General features: G+C 39.9%; 1 protein-coding gene across 1 annotated transcript in view; it reads left to right on the top strand.

Annotated features, from left to right (window-relative positions):
- Positions 1 to 6: 6 nt before the first annotated feature.
- PPP2R2A (protein phosphatase 2 regulatory subunit Balpha) overlaps positions 7 to 22739 on the top strand; it is an 84535-nt gene continuing 61802 nt past the window's right edge. The window contains exons 1-2 of the mRNA XM_045286837.1: positions 7 to 276; positions 2138 to 2212. Of these exons, the coding sequence (XP_045142772.1) occupies positions 270 to 276; positions 2138 to 2212 (82 nt within the window). The 5' untranslated portion in view covers positions 7 to 269. The remainder of the gene's footprint in view (positions 277 to 2137; positions 2213 to 22739) is intronic.

Below are 22739 nucleotides of genomic sequence, written 5' to 3'. Positions count from 1 at the left end.
GCCGCCGCCGCTGCCGCCGCCGCCGTCGTAGCTGCCGCCGTCGCTGCTGGAGAAAAAGCAAAAGCAGGGAAGCCCCAGAGTGAAATCCACCATCCTGCAGGCTGGTCTGCTCGCCCCTCTTTCCTTCTTCCCCGACCCCTGCCCCCTCCCCCACACAGGTGCCATCCGCCGCCATCCGCCCTCTCTACCCCCCCATCCCCAGGTGAGGGGGGTGAGTTCAGGAGCAGAGACCCCGAGGAACCCAGCAGGGTCACCATTTGCAGCGCAACATGGCAGGTAAAGGAGAAATCATCCTCGGCCACTGACAAGGCACGGCTTCCTTCCTTCTCCCTCCATCACCCCCTAGCGACGGTCTCTGCCGCACATAGAGCCACGGGGCGCCCCTCGGATCTCAGGGAATCGCTGGGGTGGGGTGGGGTGGGGAGAATTCTGGGGAGGGTAGTGGTCGCTGTGAGACTAAAATGGCTTTTAAAATAAGGGCTGGAACCTTTACGTGGGTGGGGGTGGGGTGCGTGTCGGCAAGGCGTGGGTGGGGCGGGGTGGGGGCGAGTGCAGATTTGTCTTGACTGCTTTGGAGCCTGGAGTTCCCCCTCCTCCCCCACCCCGGCCTCTTTTTTTTTTTTCTCCACATCTTCCATCATTTAATTCCTGTATTTCCTCTTGCAAGGCTCTTTGGGTGCATATACAAATAAATACGTTTTTGCAAAGAGTGCTTTTCAAGTTACAATACAATAATGCATATATATATAAATATATATACATACATACATTTCCTACTGTGAATAGGTATATTTTGGAGACGAAAAGTCTGAATTTTGGGTTTTGAACACTCAGAACTACTTAGGTAGTTTTGTTTCGTTTCTTAACCGTTCCGACCTAAAAGTGCCAGGCCATTTAATACTGCAAGTTGCATGAAAAAAATGTAACTTAAAGTTTGTGTTCTGGACCATAGCTTTTATGCAGATGGTCTTTCCCCCAAATGGGTTTTCATACAAATAGTTGTGGAGTTCAGTGACATAAATAGCAAAGGAGAGCGATTTAAGCACACGCTTGGGGAAATGGAGGATGTGTAGGAAAAACCAGGTTGGACTATTGATTTAGCGTGGCATGGGAATGGAATGAAGGAAGAAATGGGAAATGGCTCCGAGGACTGTTTTTGTACCTTTCTTGTTAGGTGCCCTCCTTCATCTGGTAGAATCGCTTGTAGATCTGGAATGGGCTCCCTGCCAGTAGATTCCAGGTCATTTTCACGATGTTCTTCTCAGTGCTTGAGTGTGAAATGGAATCATCCAGATCCTTAAGATCAATTTTACCCTGTTTTTCCAGCATTTAAATAGATTGGACTTTTAAAACGAACATTGGGTTGACTTATAGTTTGCTCTTAACAAGTTGCTCTTTGGCCTGGTTGGATCATAAAGTGAAATCAAAGTTGTTTTGCACAAGAAGGTGACAAATTAGCAAAGGTTGTTTTTGCAAGGTCTTTTGGATTCTGAAGGAAAAGATGCAGGGAGGCAAACACCGCTTCCTCTGAAACAACTTCTACAGTGTACCATTCTATTTCTTTTCCTGTCAGGAGCCAATGATGCAAAGCAATGGGCGGTGTGTTTTGTTTGTTGTGTATGTGCTGTGGTGATAGGGGTCATATGAATCATTACTTTATCACTCGGGCAGCAATGTTCCTGAAGTTTTCTCTTCCATCTTTGCTTTATGGTAGTTTACCCTAATGCACTTTTCTGTGGGCTTTTTGGACACTTAAGTACACCTGTCTTCTGAGATTTAGTCTTCTGGTAGGCCTTGCTTGACCGGACGGCTCTTAACCGGTTTTAGTGGATGTAAAAATGGAAGGAGGTTTTGAATAAATGTACAATTTAATGATTAGCTATGTCTTTAAGTATGCTCACCTGGAATATCTCCTCCTCGCCACCTCTCCCCCCCTTTTTTTAAATTAAGCAGCTCTTGGGGACTAACCTTTTTTCTAAGTTAGTACTGTGGAATGGTGGTTATATGTGTAGGTAGTATGGAGCTATTAGTATCAAGCCAACCGTGGATGCCATCTCACTGTTGACGGGAGTAAACATGAACAGAACTCAATTTTAATTGCTATTTTGTGTGTATGTGTGTGTGTTGTTTTTTCCAGGAGCTGGAGGAGGGAATGATATTCAGTGGTGTTTTTCTCAGGTGAAAGGAGCCGTAGATGATGATGTAGCAGAAGGTAAGAAAACGTTTAATAATGCAAAGCTTGATTCTTTTCGAAATCTTGGCTGCTGAGGATTTTCATGAGGTGAAGTCTGTAATAGTTTAAAAATACTTTGTGTTTATTTAAGAGACATATAAATGGCTTTTAAACCTTACTTTACTGGCAAATAGTCTTAATAGCTCTTGCCCAAATCTGAAATAAATGAAAGGAGCACTAGATAGGTGATATATATCAAACAAGCCACGTGATTTAGTTTTTTGTTTTTTTTATATATATGAAGGACCTCGAAAAGTTTGTGGAAATTATAATTAAAAGATAATGGAAAAGTCCGCAAACTTTTTTAAAGCCCCCTCGGGCGTTCCATATACAAGTTAGTGGTGCACTTTCATGCTTATCCATTGTATTTCGATAAGTTAAAATCGGTGCCATCAACAGTTCAGAAACACGATGGTTTTTCACTTGACCTTTGGGAGTGTGGTGTTGACTGGCATGTTCTATGAATAATTGCTGGCTCAAATGATGTATTGTCTTGAAGGGATTAGTTTAGGCAGATTTGAAAAATAATGAATAAAAGTTAAAATGAACACATAGCTTGTCTGCTGGGGAACTTATTATATCCTCGTGTAGTTTTAAGCTAGTTTTTATCAGTTGAAGAGCTTAAGTCTTGTTTTTCCCCCAAATTTCCCCATAATTAATGCATTTTAAAAGCTTGTGAAAAGCTTGAAAGCTTTAAGGTTTTGTGCTCATTTGATAATGATCTCATGTGATGGAGGTGGGGGCAGTAGTTCCCGTTAAGTAGTTGCAGTATTTCGTCATTCGCAAGTCTAAATTTACAGTTTGCATTTTAGTAAAATTCAGAAGTAGTGTCTTGAAATAGAGTAGTAGTTTTTCAACAAAACTTAATTAAATTAAAGCGTGTGCTTTTTACTTCTTAAAATTTTTCTAGTAAAAAATTGTATCTTTACCTAGATAGAATTGTTCTCATATCAAAATCATTTTCTGACCCAGTCTCTAGAGTATCTTGTTTTCGTTGAGAGTTTTTCCAGGTGGAGACGGGGTGATGGTTTTGTGTTGAGATAGATACATGCTTGTATTTGCTTGTGTAGATGTCAGAAGCCAGGGGAAAGCCAATGGCATGGATGGGTACCAAGTAATACTTTACAGAGTGCTCGGGTTTTTTTCTGTTGGAACAATCAAATTCTTAAAGAAGTTAAGGGACTCGCCGTCATACCTCAAGTGTGAGTCAAGGTTTTCTAGTTAAACCTGTGGTGGTTGACTTGTTTAGAGAAATCAATCCTAAGTTCAAGGGAGGGGTCACATGTGGCTCATTTTGTAACTCCAGTACCTGTTGAATTGTAGGCACTCAACTTGGATCAATGGTTCTGTGCTATTGTGTAATGCCAAGTTTTGCAAGTGCTGTAATAGACATAGTGCAATAGACCTTTGAAACCATTTCTCAAAGGTCTGTTGGGGGTGCCTCCTCAGTGCTGAGAACTGGGGTTGAGGTGTCTGAGAAACTCTGCCCCCTCCGCTAGCTCATAGTTTACGTGTTAGACATTAGGCAAATAGATCATGGATTTTGCTTAATCAGAAGAGTAAGTTAACCTGAATGAACCAAATGGCAGTTTGGGGCTTCAAAAATTTCATGGAAAAATGGAATAGAAAAATAATGGCATTTTTCCATGAACTTTTTATAGCCCCTTCGTAAACACATGATTTAGTTATAATTCTCATCTACTAATATTTTTTAGCTATATTTTGCTAGTGAGTCTTATTTTTTGAATGTGTACCTATTTTAGCATACAGTGTATTTTTAACATCTTAAAATGCTCTGGCTTGATATGTGTATTTCAAACATACAGGACTTCTTGTACCTGTGTGTCTGCAAGTGTTATTAAGGATAGAGCAGCATCTAATTTATAAATTAGGCTGTTTCAATTTTAATATTTTAGTGTACTGTGGTACACATGCCATCATCTAATGTTTTTATTTTGCTGTGGGATGATTTGTTTTAAGAAATAGAGTAAGATTATTAATATATTGTCAGCCCTTGGTTTAGACTATAATCTAAACATGGTATCTAGCTCTACCTTTAGTGGAGGCTGCTTATTATCTCTTAAGGCTAGATCTCAGTCTCGTGCCTGTGAAAAGCTCCGAGTGTGCTTTTCTCATCTCTCGCATGCAGTCACAGTTTCTACTCGCACAAAATTCTTACATCTTTCCATACCCTCTTCACCTCAGTTCAGGGTCTCACTGTCTCGCGTCTGGTGGCAGAAACGTCCTAAGGCATCTCCTGCTGCTTGTCTGCCCGTGTTTTGTTCTTGGTTCATCTTAATTGTCCTCGTCTTGTCACTTTTTTTGCTAATCTTCGGTGGATCACTGTATCCACTGGATTGTAAACTAAGATCAGACATTTGAGACCAGCATGTCAGCCTTGCTCCAGTAGAGCCCCTTACTCTTCCTAGACTTATGTTTTAGTACGGCTTCAACTGGATCCAGTCCTTCCAACAGCTTCTGTGTGTTTTCACTCCTGAGCCTCAGTTTTTGCTGCTCCCATCTTAGATTGCTTGGCCCTCTTTATACAGCTAGATCTCTTAACAGAATTTTACTCTTCCTTCAATTCACCCTGAAACTTGTCTACTTCTTTCTATCTCTTTCCAAGTTTTTGGTTTTTTTCCCTGAAACCTCAAGTCATGTCTGTAATCCTTTTGCTTTTGGGGAAATGTTAGTTTTTTAACCTCTTAACACTTTGTATCATTAGTACCTAAAATCTTTTATATTGCACTGTAAATGTATGCACGACTAGTTTATCTTCCATTGTGTATATATAGGGCATCCTGTATAAACTGATAAGGAGCCCTGGTGTTAACTTTGGGCTTAGCATTGGACTGCTAATGCAAGGTCAGTAGTTCAAGATCATCAGCTACTCCTTGTGTGAGAGCAGGGCCTAGCTTATCCTATAAAAGGTGTGGACGGTCTCGGAAACCCTGTGTAGGATCACTATGAGTCAGAATTGACTTGATGGCAGTGGTTTTTGTTTGTGTTTTTTAAAATAAAACTTTAAAAAATAATACTTGAATGAAGGTATATAAATGCTACTGTTACTATTGGATTTTGAAGGGACAGGGGAGTTAAAGAAGAAGACATTTATGGCCATCTTATACTTACCAGGCTTTGTAACTAGATTGATGATACACAACTATTACAGAAAAACATTGGGAGACCTTGTTTTAACACAAACTAATGTGTCAGGTGGCTAAGTTCTCTGGGATCTTCTATGTGTTGAGGTAAAAAGTACTGGGTGAAGTGCTTGCTGCTGCTTAGACTCTTACTACTTTGCTGCTTTTCTTATTACTTTGCAAAGATGTCTCAGCGGGAAATAGTTCAGCATTATTACTACTGGTAAATTACATTGTTTAATTTAGATCAAGAACCTTAGCTTAAATCTTTACTGAATTTTGTTAAAGGTTCAGAATTTTACATCAAATAACTTTAGACAGAATTTGATAGTTGACTAGATAAATCACATTGTCTTCTGGCCTTTGTAGTGCCTTCAAGGATCTTTACAACATGTATATTAGGGTGCAAATGAGCCCTGCTGGTGCTGTAGGTTAAGGGTTGGGCTCCTGTGGGGTTGGCAATTCAAACCCACCATTTATTCATGGGAGAAAAACAAGGCTGGCTGTCCCTGAAAAGATTCACAGTCTTAGAACCCTTATGTAGGGTCACTGTTTGTTGTCATCCACTGGGTCGCAATAGACTTGTCTATTGGGGTTTTTTTAGGGTGCAAGAGCCCTCGTGGCACTGTGAGGTAAGCATTGAGCTACTAACTACAAAAATGTTCACTCACACCTGCCAACCACTTTGCAAGAGAGTTTCTGGAGTTGGTCTGCTGCCTTAGAGAGATTTGCAGTCTTGAAAGTTTTGAGTGGTAGCTCTCTGTCCAAAAGGGTTGAGTCTCTGAGTAAAACTGAGCCAGTGGCAGTAGGTGGGTATATTAAGGTACATACTCTAATCAGAGGATTTTGTGTGATTTATTCTTGTCCACGGAACCGTGGAGGGGCCCTGGTGGTGTAGTGGGTTTAACACATTGAGCTGTTAAGTACAAAGTCAGCAGTTTGAACACACCAGTCACTTCACAGGAGAAAGATGAGATTTTGTGCTTCTGTGAAGATTTAAAGTCTCTGAAACTCAACACCCTATGAGTTGGAATTGACTCGATGGCAATGAGCGTGAAGTTTTACGCTTGATGGAGCCCTGGTGGTGTCATGGCTTGTGTGTTGAGCTGCTAACATAGTTTGAAACCACTAGCAGCTCTGCAGGAGAGAGATGAGGCTTTCTACCCCTGTAAAGAGTTAGTCTTGGAAGCTCACAGGGCAGTGTCCTAACAGGGCCCATGGGAGTTGGAATTGGAGTTTGGGAAGAAGTGTTTGAAGCATTAAACACCATCACCTGGGTGATGATGATAGGTGCCATTGATTTGGCTCTGACTTACAGTGGCCCTGTGTATGTACAAGAGAACAAACGGCACTCACTGGCTGGCCCTGCGTCATCCTTGAAGTTTTTATTTTCAAGCCCGTTGTTGGAGCCACTCTGTCAGTGCAGAATCTCATCTAGGGTCATTTGGGCAGTGTCATGTGTTTCATAGTAGAAGTGATCATGTTTTCTCATACTCGGCTCTGAAACATTGCCTGCTATTGACAGCTTTCAGTTGAGAGGTAGATGAAAAGGGGGAAACAGGTACAGATTGCTCTTTGGTGTTGTTTCAGCCCATTGTGGTGCCGTGTGTCCAGTAGGACTGCGCCACAGGGTTTTCAGGGTTGTGACTTCAGAAACATTGCCACGCCTGCCTGTCTTCAGAGGCGCTCTGCACGGGTTCTGACAGCTTTTCAACTTGTAGTCAAGCGCTTAACTATTTGCACCACCTAGGGACTCCTCGGGTGTTGTACTGCTCAGTTTAAATCCTGCTAAATTACTACCTAAGGGATGTTAGATAGGTTTAACATCTTTGTGCTTATTTCCCCCCTGTAAAATGTGGAGTTAAAAATTAAAATTTATTTTATTATGCATTTTGATAATACAATGAGTTTGTGTGTGTGTGCGCACATAGAAAACTCTTACAATAGTTTACATGATTTTCAGGGTTTAGCTATTATTTGAAAGTTTGTAGCAAAGCAAGTAGTAGTTATTGTTAAGAGTATGAGGAAGCTGGGTGGCTGGGGGGTTTTCTTTAAAGATCACGAAAGTCTTCCCAGCCAAAGTGAAAAAATGCTGTGTGTATGTGGTTATACGAAGTCCTTGATTCCACTAGAGCTCCAAAAACACTCAGAACGATGGGTTTAGAGACAAATACCAAGATGGTAATAGCACTATCAAGAAAAACTTTGACATAAGTACTAGAAATGTCAGAATAGTGATTACCTTTCCTAAGTAGGAAGGAGTTGTGTTGGAAAGGGAGCTGGGGAGGCTCTTGGGGCCGCCACCTAAGTGGTGGCTGTACTTTGTAATGACAGATTGACCTGGCATTTTATTTTGTTCTGCTTTTCTCTATCTGGTAGAGTTTGCAATAAAAAGATGGGGTTTTTGTTTTGCTTTAATCAAATATCACTGAAGAGTTTAGAATGAGAAATGACTGTCCTACTTTATCCACTCACTGATCCTAGTCCCTCTCCCTAAGGCAATTACAGTCAACCCTTTGAACTTTATTCCCTGGTGTTTAATTACATGTGTGAGTAAGATGATGGTCCTTATCAAATCAAAGGATCCCTGGTGGTGCAGTGGATTATGTGTTGGGTTGCTAATCTCAAGGTCAGCAGTTCAAACCCACTAGCCACTCTAGGAGAAAAATGAAGCTTTCTGTTCCTATAGAGATTAACAGCCTTTAAAACCTTATGGAGGCTACTCTGAGTTCAAACCCAGAGTAAATCTGCTCTGTCCTGTAGGCTCGCTGAATCTGAATTGACACCGTGGCACCAATTTTGGTTTGGGTTTTCAAACCAGACCAAGCCCGTTTGCCATTGAGTCAGTTCTGACATGGTCAACCTGTGTAGGGCTGCTTATGCAAAGGGGCTCCACGTTTACAGAAGCAGGCTGCCACTCCTCTCTCCCACGGAGTTGCCGCTAAGTCCCACTGCCGGCCTTTTGGTCAGCAGCCATGTGCTTCACCGCTGCCTCACCAGGGCTCCTTGATGGTTCTTCCATTTCTTTCGGATTTTAGACTTTTCCAATCTATTCCCTTCTACACCAGTTGAAGATTCCCCACTCCTGTCACTGTCCCCAGCAGACCACAGCCAAAGATCTACCGCTGAACGAGCAGTGCTTTCTAATGGTGGTCATCAGACCACATGCCACTCCGGTCATTTCTCCATGTGCCATTCAGTGACATTGATTCAGCTGTTCCTGCCCTCCTCCATGTTGTTCCTTCCCATTAACATAAACTCTTTGCTTCCTAAATTTCCGGTTTTAGCATTCAAGTGGCTTTGTCAATTTGATCCTAGATGGATAAATCTTAAGAAAATACAGTGCTCAAGACTGATGATTTACTAGTGACAATAAACTATTGCTTGCTTTAAAGAGGGTGGTTCTGGCATTAGGTTTATGGATTGCCTGAGTAATAGTTTAGGGGATCATCCAGCCACAATGGCTTCAGAAAGTCTGGAATTGCTGAGAATTTGAAATTCTATTCTGCATTTCCCTTAGCTCGCTTTTGATCAGGATTCTTTTATAAAATCTTTCATTTGAAAAAACTTCAGTAAGGTAACCATGCAGTTCCTCTGGTTTCTTTAATTTGCCTAGTGCCTTTTCACAAGACTTTATTATAGGAAATGTGAACCTTGCAGAAAGCTAGGTGGAATGCTATGGCTAAGGATTTTTGAAAGTCATAATTCTTGACATCACATAAAATGAATGACTTTAAAAAGAATAACTTAAAAAACCAACAGTGACTTTTAATCCATGCCACAAACTTGATATGCTACAATGCAAATGAAATTAAAGGTCATTTGTGTTAGAGGAGTATGCATATTACATTTAGGTGCTAGGGTAAGTAAGCCCCTGTTGTTTATTTTGCAGGTTTCAGTATATTGGCACATAGCTACTTTCCAGTACTTAAGTCCTAAAAGTTTCCTTGCTTCCTTCAGATAATCAGATGAAAATTTGAGGCAAGTCTAATTTGGTGTCTTTTAAAACTAGTAAAAGGGAGTAAGGTACCTCCAGTAAAGATATTAATATTCTTTGACTACTATCATTACTCCTGATGATAAAGTCTAGTAGCTGTCATATAGTACACTTAAAATAGTGTAAATGTGCCCACTAAATCTGACAGTATCTACATTGGACAATATCTATTATTTTAAGATGTTTATGTATATAATGTAAAGATAATATCTTATTCCTCAAATGAAAGTTGAGAGCAAATGACTATTGAAGTATATTAGTTAAGGTTACATATAGGTTACTAAAATTAATAGGTTACTACTGTCCCTTAATAGTGAAACATTTTATTAAAAACCTGTCAAATCTATGACAATTGTGGAATAAGCAGAATGATGAGCGGTTGTTTGAAGGAAAACATTTATTACATCAGTGAAGTAAATTGCATATATCATTACATTTGATCTCAGCCAAAAGACGAGAAGCGATGCGTATATTATATATTACATGTATACATTTGCCTTGATCTGAAAGAACCCCATTGGTGCTGTGGGTTACGTGTTGGGCTGCTATCCGAAAGGTCAGCAGTTTGAACATACCAGTTGGTCCCTGGGAAGGGATTAGGCACCCTCCTTCCATAAAAAGTCGTCGCCTCAGGAACCCTGTGCAGCAGTTCTCTTCTGCAGGGATACTATAACGAGGAGTTCCAGTTTCTTAATGCTGGCTGGTAGATAAGAATAGTGAAGGGCTGGATACAAGTACTTTAGTTAGTATCTTAACTTTTGTACTGGACTTTTGACTAGATTTTAAACTTACTTCCAAAATTGATCGAATTATATTTAATTTCATCTCCTTTCTGTTAGGCAAGGATAGATGTTCTAAAGCAATAAACTCTCAAGAGTTGCTCCTTTAGAAGAAGGAAAGACAATTACAGGCCTAAATAATCTTTTTATGAGGCCCTGGTGGTATAGTGGTTATGTGCTGGGCTGTGAGCTGCATGGTTGACTGCTCTAAACCACCAGCAGCTCTTCGGGAGAAAGACTAGGCTTTCCCCTCCCATAAACAGAGTCTCAGAAACCCTCCACCGGGTAGCTATGAGTCAGCATTGATTCGATGGTATGGAGAGAGAACTTGTTGATTTGATTTTTCATAGAGAATTAACTGAGTTTGATTATTCTAACTATATAGGCAGTATAAGGGGAAAGGTGGCATGATTAATTATTAACATTTGTGTTTAAGGTGCTGGCACTTTATTAGGTACCTAACAAAACTGAAATACGTGGCCAGTGTTGGTATTCTCATATTACAGATGAGGAAACCAGGCTAGGAAAATATTCGTATGTAAGCCGAGTTTTTCAGATCATTTTTTAATGCAGTTTTTGTGGTTAAAATTAGGTGCCTTGACTGATATTTGGGTCGGCTTATATTCAAATATATACGGTAAGTAATTTAGTAACATTGTAATCTTAGCACGTAGTGAAACTTTTCATAAAAACTCTACTACCTTAATGTAGTTTTAGGAGACCTGATGACATAGTAGATTATGACTTGGGTTGCTAACCACAAGGTCAAGTAGTTGAACCTACAAGCCATGTCTTTGGAGAAAGATGAGGCTTTCTGTTGCAGATTTAGTCTTGGAAATCCTAGCTTAGGGGTTCTCAACCTTACTGATGCCGGTATCTTTTAATGCAGGTCCTCATGTTGTGACCCCAACCATAAAATTATTTTTGTTGCTACTTCATCACTGTCATTTTGCTGCTGCTATGAGTTGTAAATATCTGATATGCAGGATGTATTTTCATTTTTACAAGTTGAGTATCATTAAAGCATAGTGATTCATCACAAAACAATATGTCATTAAATATTGTGAAATACTGATTTCTAATGACAAATAAATGAAATTTTGTTTTGAAGCATGGTGTAGCATGGGTAACCGTCTTCACGCCGGATACCTCTGTGTGGGAGCATCTGCATGTGGGCGGTCCGCCTGGAGACGGATAGAGGAGCGGTGTCTCGGTTCCTGAGACCATTGGAAAGATGTGTTTTCTCGTGGTCTTAGGCGACTCCTGTGCAGGGGGTGTTCGACCCCCCAAAGGGGTCATGACCCACAGGTTGAGGACCACTGTCCTAGAGAGCCTCTGCCCTACAGGGTCCCTATGAATCAGAATCGACTTGATTGCAGTGGGTTTGCCATGTAATTTTGTTTGAAAAACAGTTGAGACTGTTGGAATATGACTTATGTATATCAGAGTTTATTTGTAGTTAGCGCCTAGTAGATTGTTGTTTCTTTTGAAGTAATTAAGTCAATTTGGAAAATTTTTTTAATTGCCTAGTGGGGTGCTGAGTAAGTCTTTTTTTCTGAAAAGGAGGGGGTAGGCCAGATCAGTTTGGGAACCTATGCTGTCGATCAGTGGTTGTCAACCTTTCTAATGCCACCACCCTTTAATACAGTTCCTCATGTTGTGGTGACCCCCAACCATAAAATTATTTTTAGCTCCTTGCCTCCCCGGCATAAAATTATTTTCGTTGCTACTTTATAACTAATTTTGCTACTGTTAGGTATCGGGCGACCCCTGTGAAAGGGTTGTTGGACCCCCCACCCCCCAAAGGGGTCTCAACCCACAGGTTGAGAACCGCTGCTGTCGATGAAGATGAACCCACTGAAAATTTATGTAAAAGTGTATTACACGGGCTTGCCCATGTGTGCATTTTGATAGTGGAGCGCATCGTGGCAGCCCTGTGAGCAGCCTGTTTTCATAACTCTACGGCTGTTGCCTTTTCAGTGTTCTGGCGTCCACACCGTGGTGTAAAAGCCATGTGGGACAACCCACTGGAGCCTTAACATGAACTCAAGGCAGTGCCACCGAACAGTTCATCTTCATTCCCATGAAGGAGCAATTTAAGAAGTGACAGTTTTTCTTAAAGAATACCTTTTTGATAAAGTGGTAAAAGTTGCTCATTTAGTATCACCTCTTAAATACATGTCTGTTAAACATTTGGCATGAAAACAATGGAAAGCACACCTGATGCACTTCTGTTATTTACAAAAATGCATTCGTTGTCTGAGGAAAGGTATGTGAGCTTTTTTTCTTTTTTTTTTCCGTTTTGAACAGAATTTGGTGCTTTTTCCATGGAACACTTGTTCTTACTTTAAAATAAAAAACAATGGATATTCAGACTTAAAAATTTGGCAGATGTTTTCTCAAATGAACAGACTTATCACCTTAATAAAAGCAAATTTTTTTTGCCTGTGATAAAATTGACTTTTCATGCAATAAATTAGAATTTTGGGAACCTTGATGTCAGTGAATATGATAGGTTTTAATACTTAGAGAATATTTTGAAACTGTCTTTAATGATATTAAGAAATGTGGGTTTTGATGCTCTGTAATGAAATATGTCAACATTTGGAAGATTTGCATAACTTTGAATTAGTGTTTTCCAAAGTCATGCTTTTTAACAGTACAAGATAGAGCACTGCATTGTAATCTGGCATTGCTTAAGATTTCATATGCCTTAAGGACATTTCCACTGTCATTTTTGATGTGATACCAAAGATTAATAGCCATAGTTACCTTAAAATACTTCTTTTCCAACTACATTAGGCGAGGGGAGTTTATCTTCACTATATCTAACCAGCATAATTTATTGCTACATACTGTGCATTAAGAGAGGAATTAAGAACATCCAAACTTCTTTTAAACCAGACATTGAAGAGATTTGCAACAGTGTAAAACCATACCATTCTATTCACTAATTTTTTGGGTAAGATGTATTAAGAAAACAAACTCACTGCCATTGAGTCTATTTCATAGCGACCCTGTAGGACTGGATAGAACTACCTGTCTGGGTTGCCAAGATGAACTCTTAATGGGAATAGAAAGCCTTGTCTCTCTTCCTTCAAGCAGCTGTTGGTTTGTAGTTGGCAGCCTGATGCCTAACTTTGTACAGTTTTTGGCTAATATGTAGACCTTACTAGTATTTTTAAGTTAATAAATATTTCAGAATTTAAAAACTTTGGAATCTGCAGTTTTAAAGAATGTAAATGGATCCTGACAGCCAAGAATGTAGAGATGTTGAACCTTTTCAAGTCTCATCATATTCATAAGTTTGAAAAGAGTCATATGAACCACCAGAGAAGTGTGGTCCAGGGTAGTGTGCTGTTTTCTGCATGAATGCCTATAAAGCTGTTCTATAAAAATTGTTATTTTAGATACCAAATTAGATCTGCTTTAAGCTCTTTCATCTGATGCTTTTTGGAGAAGGAAGGAAATCTTCAGGACTTTTAAGAATCTATTTTTAAACTTCTTCCTTACCAGAGATTAAATACAAGGGGGCTACAAAATGTGTGTGGGAAAATTCCACTCATTTAATACATTTTTTCACAAACTTTGTATCCTCCTCATACCAGCAGTACAGTATATTTGTCAAAATACTTAAAATGTGCTAAGTCAGGCCAACAGGGCTTTTCCTTTGTTCTGGTCCAGCATCAATAACAGTAAGATTACAAGCCTCCTCAGAACCTGTCCTACTGCCATTTCTGAACTGGCTTTCAGGTCATAGAAGTGAGTCTGGTGACCTTGACATTGTGTTTTAGTTAGCGTGCAACATGTAGAAATTTGATAAGTTGTTTTTTCTTAGAAAAAAGGCATAAAACTGGCATGGAAAGGTCCTATTGCCCAACTGTTTCAACTATTGAAAGGAGGTGAAGGGAGAATGGGCTTTTTTGTCTTTAATCCTACCTTAAAGTACAACATAATTCTATTTTTAAAGTAGGTGTTGAATTTATTATTCTAAGAATAGTACCTACTGTTTTTTGCTCAAAGTTTGTAGTATTTCTGTGGTTATTTTTCTGCACCCCTGTAAAAATTTTTTACTCGTGTTTTGTTGAAAATTTTTAGATACCAAAGTTAGATTCCTGTTGAACAAAAGTGATTGTTGATGGTATGGTCTCATAGATGATTTATTAAAGGAGCACAGTTTTCATGGGTGATAATTTATTTTATGAGCCAATCTGTTGTTTAGCTAAAGGGTGACCTCTGAGGATGGTAATCTTTTAGAGTATCTCAATGCAGTTGAATCCTCCAGTCTCAGCTGGCTCAGTAAATCTGGGTACTTTAAGAATCTGAGGTCTTTTCCACATTTTTTCTCTGTTCTATCAGGATGCATCTCTTGTTCCTATGATCAGATCAACTGATAGTAGTAGCCAGGTACCATCTGGTTATTCTGGTCTCAGGATAAATTATAGGATTTGAAACTGGACCAGACTCGAATTTTAAAATTTTGGGCGATTCTTAACTAAACCGGAATAAATCAATATGGGTTGAGATCCTGGAATAGGATTGGGAAGTGGCTTAATGAGCCTTTTCAGGACCCAGATATGTAACTTTGGATTATTGCCAGGACTGAAGCAGGTGACAACACTCAAAGTGGTGAGCTGGCCACCATCTTTGAGCTAGGCACCATTGTTTTAGACTCAGCTGATCACAAGATTTGGTTGCTATACACATGCGCAACATTGCCCTTGTTATTGTTACTTAAGAGTGTTTCTAGCAGGGCTTCAATTCTAAATCTTTCCAGTTGGGTCCATGACTTCCATACCAGTTTGAAGCCCTGGTAGATCATGTTTCACTTAATGTTGATTTTGGGTTGGTACCTCACCACCAACCTCAGCATTAATTGATTGATTGCTTGTTCAGATTCTACAGAAAATAAACTTATTCTAGAAATAAACAAAATAAACTATAGTAATCTGTAGATTTTCTTTTTAATTGTGATGAAAATATACACAAGCAAAGAGATACCTACTCAATAATGTCTTCATATATAAGGGACATTGATTACATTCTTCAAATTCTGAAATGATCCTTGCTGCCCTTTCCCAGTTGCCCTATTACCGTTAGTATAAATTCAGTACCTCCTAAACTTCCTTTCCCCCCTCTTCTTTACATTGTTGGTAGCTACTACTAATCTTTGGTTTCTGTATATTTTGCTTGTTTCAGGTAGGTGAGATCATACAACATCAGGGCTGTGTCATACGCAGCCCTTCTGTGACTGACTTAATTCACTCAGCATGATGTTTTCAAGGTTCATCCATTTTATGGCATGTATCATGATTTTATTTCTCTTTATGGCTAAGGAGTATTCCACTGTACCACATTTACCAAGTTTTGTGTGTCCATTCATTTGTTGGTGAATCTTTAGGCTGGTTCCTCCTTTCGCTTATGTTGAGTAGCGCGTCTTTGACTTCTGGGGGTGTACACATGGGATTGGGATGGTTAGTTCTGTGCTCTCCTTTTTCAATTTTAACTATGCCGTTGAACCTTCCTGCCACCATCAATTGAGGGTTTTAGTTTCTCCACAACCTTGCCAACACTTGTTTTATCTGTTTTGTATTTCATAAATCATTGCCATTCTAATGGAGGTGTCACAAGAACCCTGATGGCAGAGTGGGTTAGGTGTTGTGCTGTTAACCAGGTCCGCAGTTTGAAACCACCAGCTGCTCCTTGGGAGAAGCATGAGATTTTCTACTCCCATTAAGATTTACTGTCTTGGCCAGAGGAGGGACACTGGTACAGATAGGAACTGAAAGTACAGGGAATCCAGGACAGATGAGCCCTATAGGACCAGTGGTGTGAGTGGCAGAACAGGGAGGGTAAAGGGAGAATGGGTAGGAAAGAGGGAACCGATTACATGGAACTGTGTGTGACCTCCTCCCTGGGGGACAGACAACCGAAAAGTGGGTTAAGGAAGACGTCGGACAGGGCAAGATATGACAAAATAGCCATTTATAAACTATCAAGGGCTCATGAGGGAGGGGGGAGCGGGGAGGGAGGGGAAAAATGAGGACCTAATGTTGGGGGTTTAAATGGAGAGAAAATGTTTTGAGGAACGATGTACAAATGCGCTTTACACAATTGATGTGGTATAGATTGGGATAACAGTTGTATGAGCCCCTAATAAAATGTTTTAAAAAAAAAAGATTTACTGTCTTGGAAACCCTTAGGGGAAGTTCTGTCCTTCATGATAGCCATGACTCAGAATTGGCCCCATGACACGTGAGTCTGGACTTTGGTTGTGAAGCTTATCAACCATAGGCTAATTATAAATTTTAATGGCTTCATTGCAGTGGTTTTGGGGTTTAATAAGTATACCTGAAAGTGAGCAATTCAATCCCACCACTCACTCCAAGGAGGAGGAGAATGCCAGTCTACTCTTAAGTATTCCCAGCCTTGAAACACTATGGAGCTGACAGTGGGTTTTGCTAATGACTAATGCTGTTCAACACCTTTTCTTTCATGTGCTTCTAGGCTATTAGAACATCCTCTGTGGTGAAATGTCTATTTAAACCCTCCCCCAGCCTTCAGATTTCATTGTGAATTGAGTTGCCGTTTATGGAGAGAGATTAGTTTCCTCTCAACGATGGGTGCCCTTTGTGTTTCATCTTCATTGCAGTCCCCTCGATGTACTAGCACCTGTCCCTCCCTGCCTGTGTCCCTGTTTCCACTCATCTCCATTTCCCAGCCCTACTGAACTTGGTCTTTGCATAAATGCCACCCTTTTGATCTTAAAGGGTTGATTGTTCTAAAGTATGTAAAGCTAGTTGCCTTATTATATCTCATAATTTTCCACAAATGGGCATTTTTTGAGTCTCATACCTCACGGCTAGCCTTCCAGGATACCTATTACTGTTACTGCCAAACTCTTGCAGAGTCTGCGTGAGAAATCTGTCAACCTCTTCTTGAACACCCCCTTCTGCTTATTTGTGAATTTCAGCTTCTTTATTCTGTTTATATTCTCCTACTTTTTTTTAATTAGTTGGGATTTAATACGTACCACGTATAGTCGAGTTTAAGCCGACCCAAATGTCAGCCTAGGCACCTGACTTTACCACAAAAACTGCATTAAAAAATGTGCTGGAAAACTGGACTTAAAGATCATTCTAGATTTCATGTTAAGTAGAATGGACAATTGCTACCACAATCATTTTCCAAACATTCTTTTTTCTACATGGACTCCTTGACATTGTCTCCCCTTTCCCCCCACCTCCACCACTGTACCCCTCTTTCCCCAATCCACACTTTGCTGTAGCACCCATATCTTCTGTGTTCCCATCCTGAGGCCGAGTGTCAAGCCAGGGCCACGATGTCAGAACGAATTGTTATTACTTCGGTAAGTTCTTCACTTTTGTTACCGTCGTTCTCTTGTTGTCTATGTGCTTGTAGATAGTCTTAGGGACACGGTTTTTATTCCTTTGCTGTCAGATTTTAGCAGGGTTTAAAGGAGAAAGCTGAATGCATGTTTTGAATCTTCACATATAACCAGTTTGCTAATAAGATGTTTATAGTTCCTCTTCCTTCATATCTGAAAACACTTGGTAAGCACTTTCTCTATCATAGAAAAGGAAAATTCACATTTCTAACTTTTTATATATAAGTAGATTTGTCTTCATTGTTTTCTTAGCCCAAAATTTGAAAGCTCTGCACTATTATTTTTTTTAAGTCTAGGAAAGTTGTGGAATTCTTTTCCTCCATTATAATAAAAAATGAGAAAAATTAAGATACTAAATTGTGTTGTCAAATCCTGAGCATTAAGGATCCAGCCAAAAGCATACTAAATTGTGTTGTCAAATCCTGAGCATTAAGGATCCAGCCAAAAGCATACTACATTGTGTTGTCAAATCCTGAGCATTAAGGATCCAGCCAAAAGCAATCAGGTTTTAAAAGTTGCCATTTTTAAACTTTGAAATGTACATTGATACATTAAATTCCAAAGCAGGAGGTCTTTATTTATCTTAGCGCATTCCGCAGTGCCTGGCATACATAGCAGGTACTCTTTAAATACTGGATGATGAAGTGCATATGTGAAATTTGCTCAGGTATTAAAGTACCTGAGAAAGCATAGCTTTGAAGGAATGAAGTTTTCATTCCAGAAGTAAATAAGAGCTCTCAACACAGAATCTAGGACACATAAACCCCTCAGGAACAAATAATGGGAGTAGTGATACCATGAGGGTAGGGGGAAGAAAGGGGAAACCGATTGCAATGAGTGACATAACACCCACCCCCCTGGGTCAGGAGGAGACAAGCAACAGGAACATGGGTGAAGGGAGGCAGCAGACAGTGTAAGATAAGAAAATAATAAATTATTTAACAAGGGGTTATGAGGGGTAGAGGAAAGAAGTGATAACCAAGGGCTCAAGTAGGAAAAAATGTTTTGAAAATGATGATGGCAACATGTACAAATGTGCTTGACACAATTGATGTATGGATTGTTATAAAAGCTATAAGAGCTCCCAATAAAATTGTTTATTTTTTTTAAATGAGGAAAATAAATAATTGAGTTGTCATACACAAAATAGGAGTTACCATAAAAATATTTGTCTGGAGGTAAATGCATGTACAAAGTAGAATATTAGATTGTACCTACTTAATAGTTACAGGACTGTCGAGGATGTATTTTTCTATTGGGAATATCACCTGTTCCTAAAACTCAGAATTAGGGAGTAATAGCTTTGTTTAGCAGAGCCTTGGGAGTATAGTGGTAATGCCTTGGGCTGCTTAACTGCAAGGTCAGCAGTTTGAAACAACCAGTTGCTCCTGGAGAGAACAGTGAGGGAGGCGCTCTGTTCCCATGAAGAATTACAGTCTTTGAGACTCATATGGTCAGTTTTACCCTGTCCTATGGCAGCACTATGCTTCAGAATCAACTCGATGGCAATGAGTTTTGGGTTTGTGTTTCATCAAAAACACTCATTCCCTGATTTTAGTGATAACACCATTTATACATTTAATACCACGCTGCCTCTGTGCTCAGTCACTATACTGGAAAGAACTAGTCTATATTCACCATTTCAGGAGGTAGCACCAACAAGTACCAGTGGTACTAAAGGAAAAAGTTCAAGCTGCAACTAGCATTAGCCATAAACAAGGCTCCAGGAATTGATGGAATACCAATTGGTATGTCTCAGCAAGCCAGAGCCGGAGAAGAACTAGAAGCATTCACTTGACTATGCCAGGAAATTTGGAAGACAGCTACTTGGCCAACTGACTAGAAGAGATTCATATTTGTGCCAATTCCAAAGAGGTGACCCCAGAGAATACTCAAATTATAGAATACTACCATTAATATCACATGCAAGTAGAAGTTTGCTGAAGATCATCCAGCAACAGTTGGAGCATTGCATTGACCTGGAACTGCCAGGAATTAAGGCTGATTCGAGAAGAGGAACAAGGGATGCTGTTGCTAATGTCAGTTGGATCTTGTCTGAAAGCAGAAAATACCAGAAAGGTTAACTTGTGTTTTATTGCCTGTGACAAGGCATTCAGCATGTGAATCACAACAAACCGGATAACTGTAAGGATGGGAATTCTAGAATACTGGATGTGCTCATGAAGAACTTGCAAACAGATCCAAAGGCAGTTATGGTAACAAAACAAGTTAATAAAATGGTCTAAAATTAGGAAAGGTGTGTACAAGATTGTATCCTCTCACTATACTTATTCAATCTGTATGCTGAGCAAATCAGAGAAGCTGAGTTATATACAGAAGAATGTGGCATCAGGATTGGAGGAAGCCTTATTAACCTGTGATATTGTTGAAAGGGAGGAGGGCTTGAAGCACTTGCAGATGGAAGATCACGGATTGCAACTTTCAGTATAGATTACAACTCAGTATGAAGATGACCGAAATCCTCACAACTGGATCAAAAAATAACGTCATGATAAATGGAGAAAAGATTGAAGTCAAGGATTTCATCTTGCTTGGATCCCACAGTCAATGCTCATGGAAGCATCTGTCAAGAGATCAAAGGAAGCGTTCATTGCATTGGGTAAATCTGCTGCACAAGACCCCTGTGTAGAATATTGAAAAGCAAGGTGACTTTGAGGACTAAGGTGCTCCAGACCCAAGCAAGCCATTGTATTTTCAGTCACCTCATATGCATTTGAATTGTGACACTGGAGAAGAATATTTTAAGTGCCATGGACTGCCAGAAGGACAAATGATTTATATCAGAAAACAAGAGTGCAAGACCAGAGGCAGGGTTGAGAAAACTTTGTCTTACATACTTTGGACATGGTGTCAGAAATGACTAGTCCCTGGAGAAGGTTATCATATTTGGTAGAGGGGCAGTAGAACAAAGGAAGGCTCTCAGTGGGATGGAATGACACAGTGGCTGCAGTAGTGGGCGTGGGAACACTTGTGAGGATGGACTGGACAGTGTTTGGTTCAGTTGTTTGTAGTGTCACTGTGAGTCAACATACTTGGTGGCACCTAAGAACAGCAGTACCCGCTGCCTACCTCACCACTCAGCTAAAAAACCATTCTCCCCTGCTCACTAGTAGCCACAGGTTCTCTGTGTGCTCCATACAGTCATTGAACTGTGTACTCTTTAACCCAGATTTGCCCATGGCCTTGACAGCTCTATATATACCAGCTCATTCCCAGCCTTAAAAGAGATGCACACTCAGTGTCAATCTACTTTTTAACTTTTAAATATCCTTACTACTATTTTAAACCATCATGCTCATTTATTTTTTTGCTTGCTTATTTATTGTATGTTTTCTTCTCCAATTTGTAACTGCATAGGGATGTTTGGCTTTCTCTACTACTTAATTTCAGGTATTATAAGAGTACTAGGCTCTTAGTGGACATTTCTTCTGTTGTTTATTGAATAGATAGATAAATTGTGCAAGATGTTTTCACATAGCTCATTTTAAAATATATGAAAGTTCCTTTTTTAAAAATTTCACCAAGTGCATATTGTACTCATTTAAAAAAATAGGAAATATAATAACTAAAGAAGAATTTAAGGCACTTAATATCTCAGTTTTGTGAATCAGTGAAATGAGGCCCAACAGAGTAGTGTGTTTTTTTAAGGTGTGAAAGATGCAAATACAGCATTTCAAAAAATGACATGTAGCCCAGTAGAGAGTGGTTTGGAGTGGATAGGATACTTTAAGATTACCCAGGATCCCAGGTTTTCTGTCTTGGTCACCCTTCCATAGTTCATTGCCTGTTTACATGGGTCAGATACAGCCTGCATGTTGTTTCCAGTCTGTAGGGTTGGTGGAGAGACAAGGAAAGACAAAGAAAGAAAAGCAAGTCACTTTTTTAAAGAATGTGACTTGGGAATTTTACACTCACATCTCATTTTTCAAGGTTTGGCCATTTGGCTTTAGAAGAAACAAGGAGATATAGTCTCTAATTTCCTTTTGAGGTGTGCATTATTGCTTGGGAGGGTGAGGTAGGTGCCAAGTTTAAGTGAAAATGGCCACTGCAGAGACAATTAGTCTCTTCCTACATGTAGTAATACTTAACTTTGATTTGGGACTGTTGATTCCTAAATTCAGTCTTCTGTCCTTTGTACCTACCTCTGCTGTCCCTAACATTAGATATTTAGGAAATTACAAAGTGGAAAAGGTGTTCAGATAAATGTTGGATAATGCAGACCTGGAATAGCTTCTGGAGTAGTAAGGTAGAGCAGTAACAATGAAAATTCTCATCTTTGTTTTATATGGGTTGTAGTCAGTAGGGGAGAACATGCGACATACATCTTCAAGAGATACGAGCTCCCCTCCTTCAAATTGTGTGTGCTGAAGCCTGGCCAAGAAAGGGAGCTTATCCAGCTCAGGATGGTGTGGAGCAACCTGTTAGCATCCATCTTGGATTTCATACGGGCAAGATAAGAATGGCGTTTAGCAGTCTTTTTTTGTTATAGGTATGTGGTAGTTATATAGTCTCCTATCAACTTTAGGGGATATTAAGAGTGAATGGGTGGAGGGCTTATCAATTAGGTTGCAGCTTGATGACCTCATTTGGAGGTGTAAGGGAGATAAATAACTCACTGGAGGCCGGAGCCATGGTTGATGGCAGCCAGAACCCTGGGATGTATCCACTGCCATTGGACTCACATGACTTTTCACCCACTGGCTTGTGATCATCCTCCATTCGACATCATTGCATGTGCTGCGTGAGTCTAAGAGAAGTACATGGGCTAGTATTGGACTTATGGGACAATAGTCGAACTTGAATGGACTTGACACGAGACTGAGCTGAGATGTTTTATGATCACTTCTTGATAAAAAGTTCTCTTACACATGTGAATGCCTCTGAATTTGTTTCTCTAGTCAACCCAGACCAATACAAGGTAAATTTATGATTTTAGGACTAGATAGAATATAAAACAAAGTCAGATAGATGAATACTAAATTTTCACAATGAAATATGAAGACCTCTCTTCCTGGGAAAGCAGCCTGGGGTGGTTCCGTGAAGCCTAAGACCTTTAAAAGAGAAGGGAAAGCCCTGTGTGTGCCCGCCCCACCCCACTTTTGGGGGTGGGGGGAGCAAGGGGCCTAAAGTCTATGAAGATTTCTCTGGAGCTGTTTAT

The sequence above is a fragment of the Echinops telfairi genome, unplaced genomic scaffold, assembly GCF_000313985.2.
Source record: "Echinops telfairi isolate 266 unplaced genomic scaffold, ASM31398v2 ScPeMD7_9;HRSCAF=40, whole genome shotgun sequence".
In the NCBI taxonomy this organism is placed as follows: Eukaryota; Metazoa; Chordata; class Mammalia; order Afrosoricida; family Tenrecidae; genus Echinops; species Echinops telfairi.
Note: the sequence above shows the minus strand (reverse complement) of the source record. Positions and strands in the feature narration are given on the sequence as shown.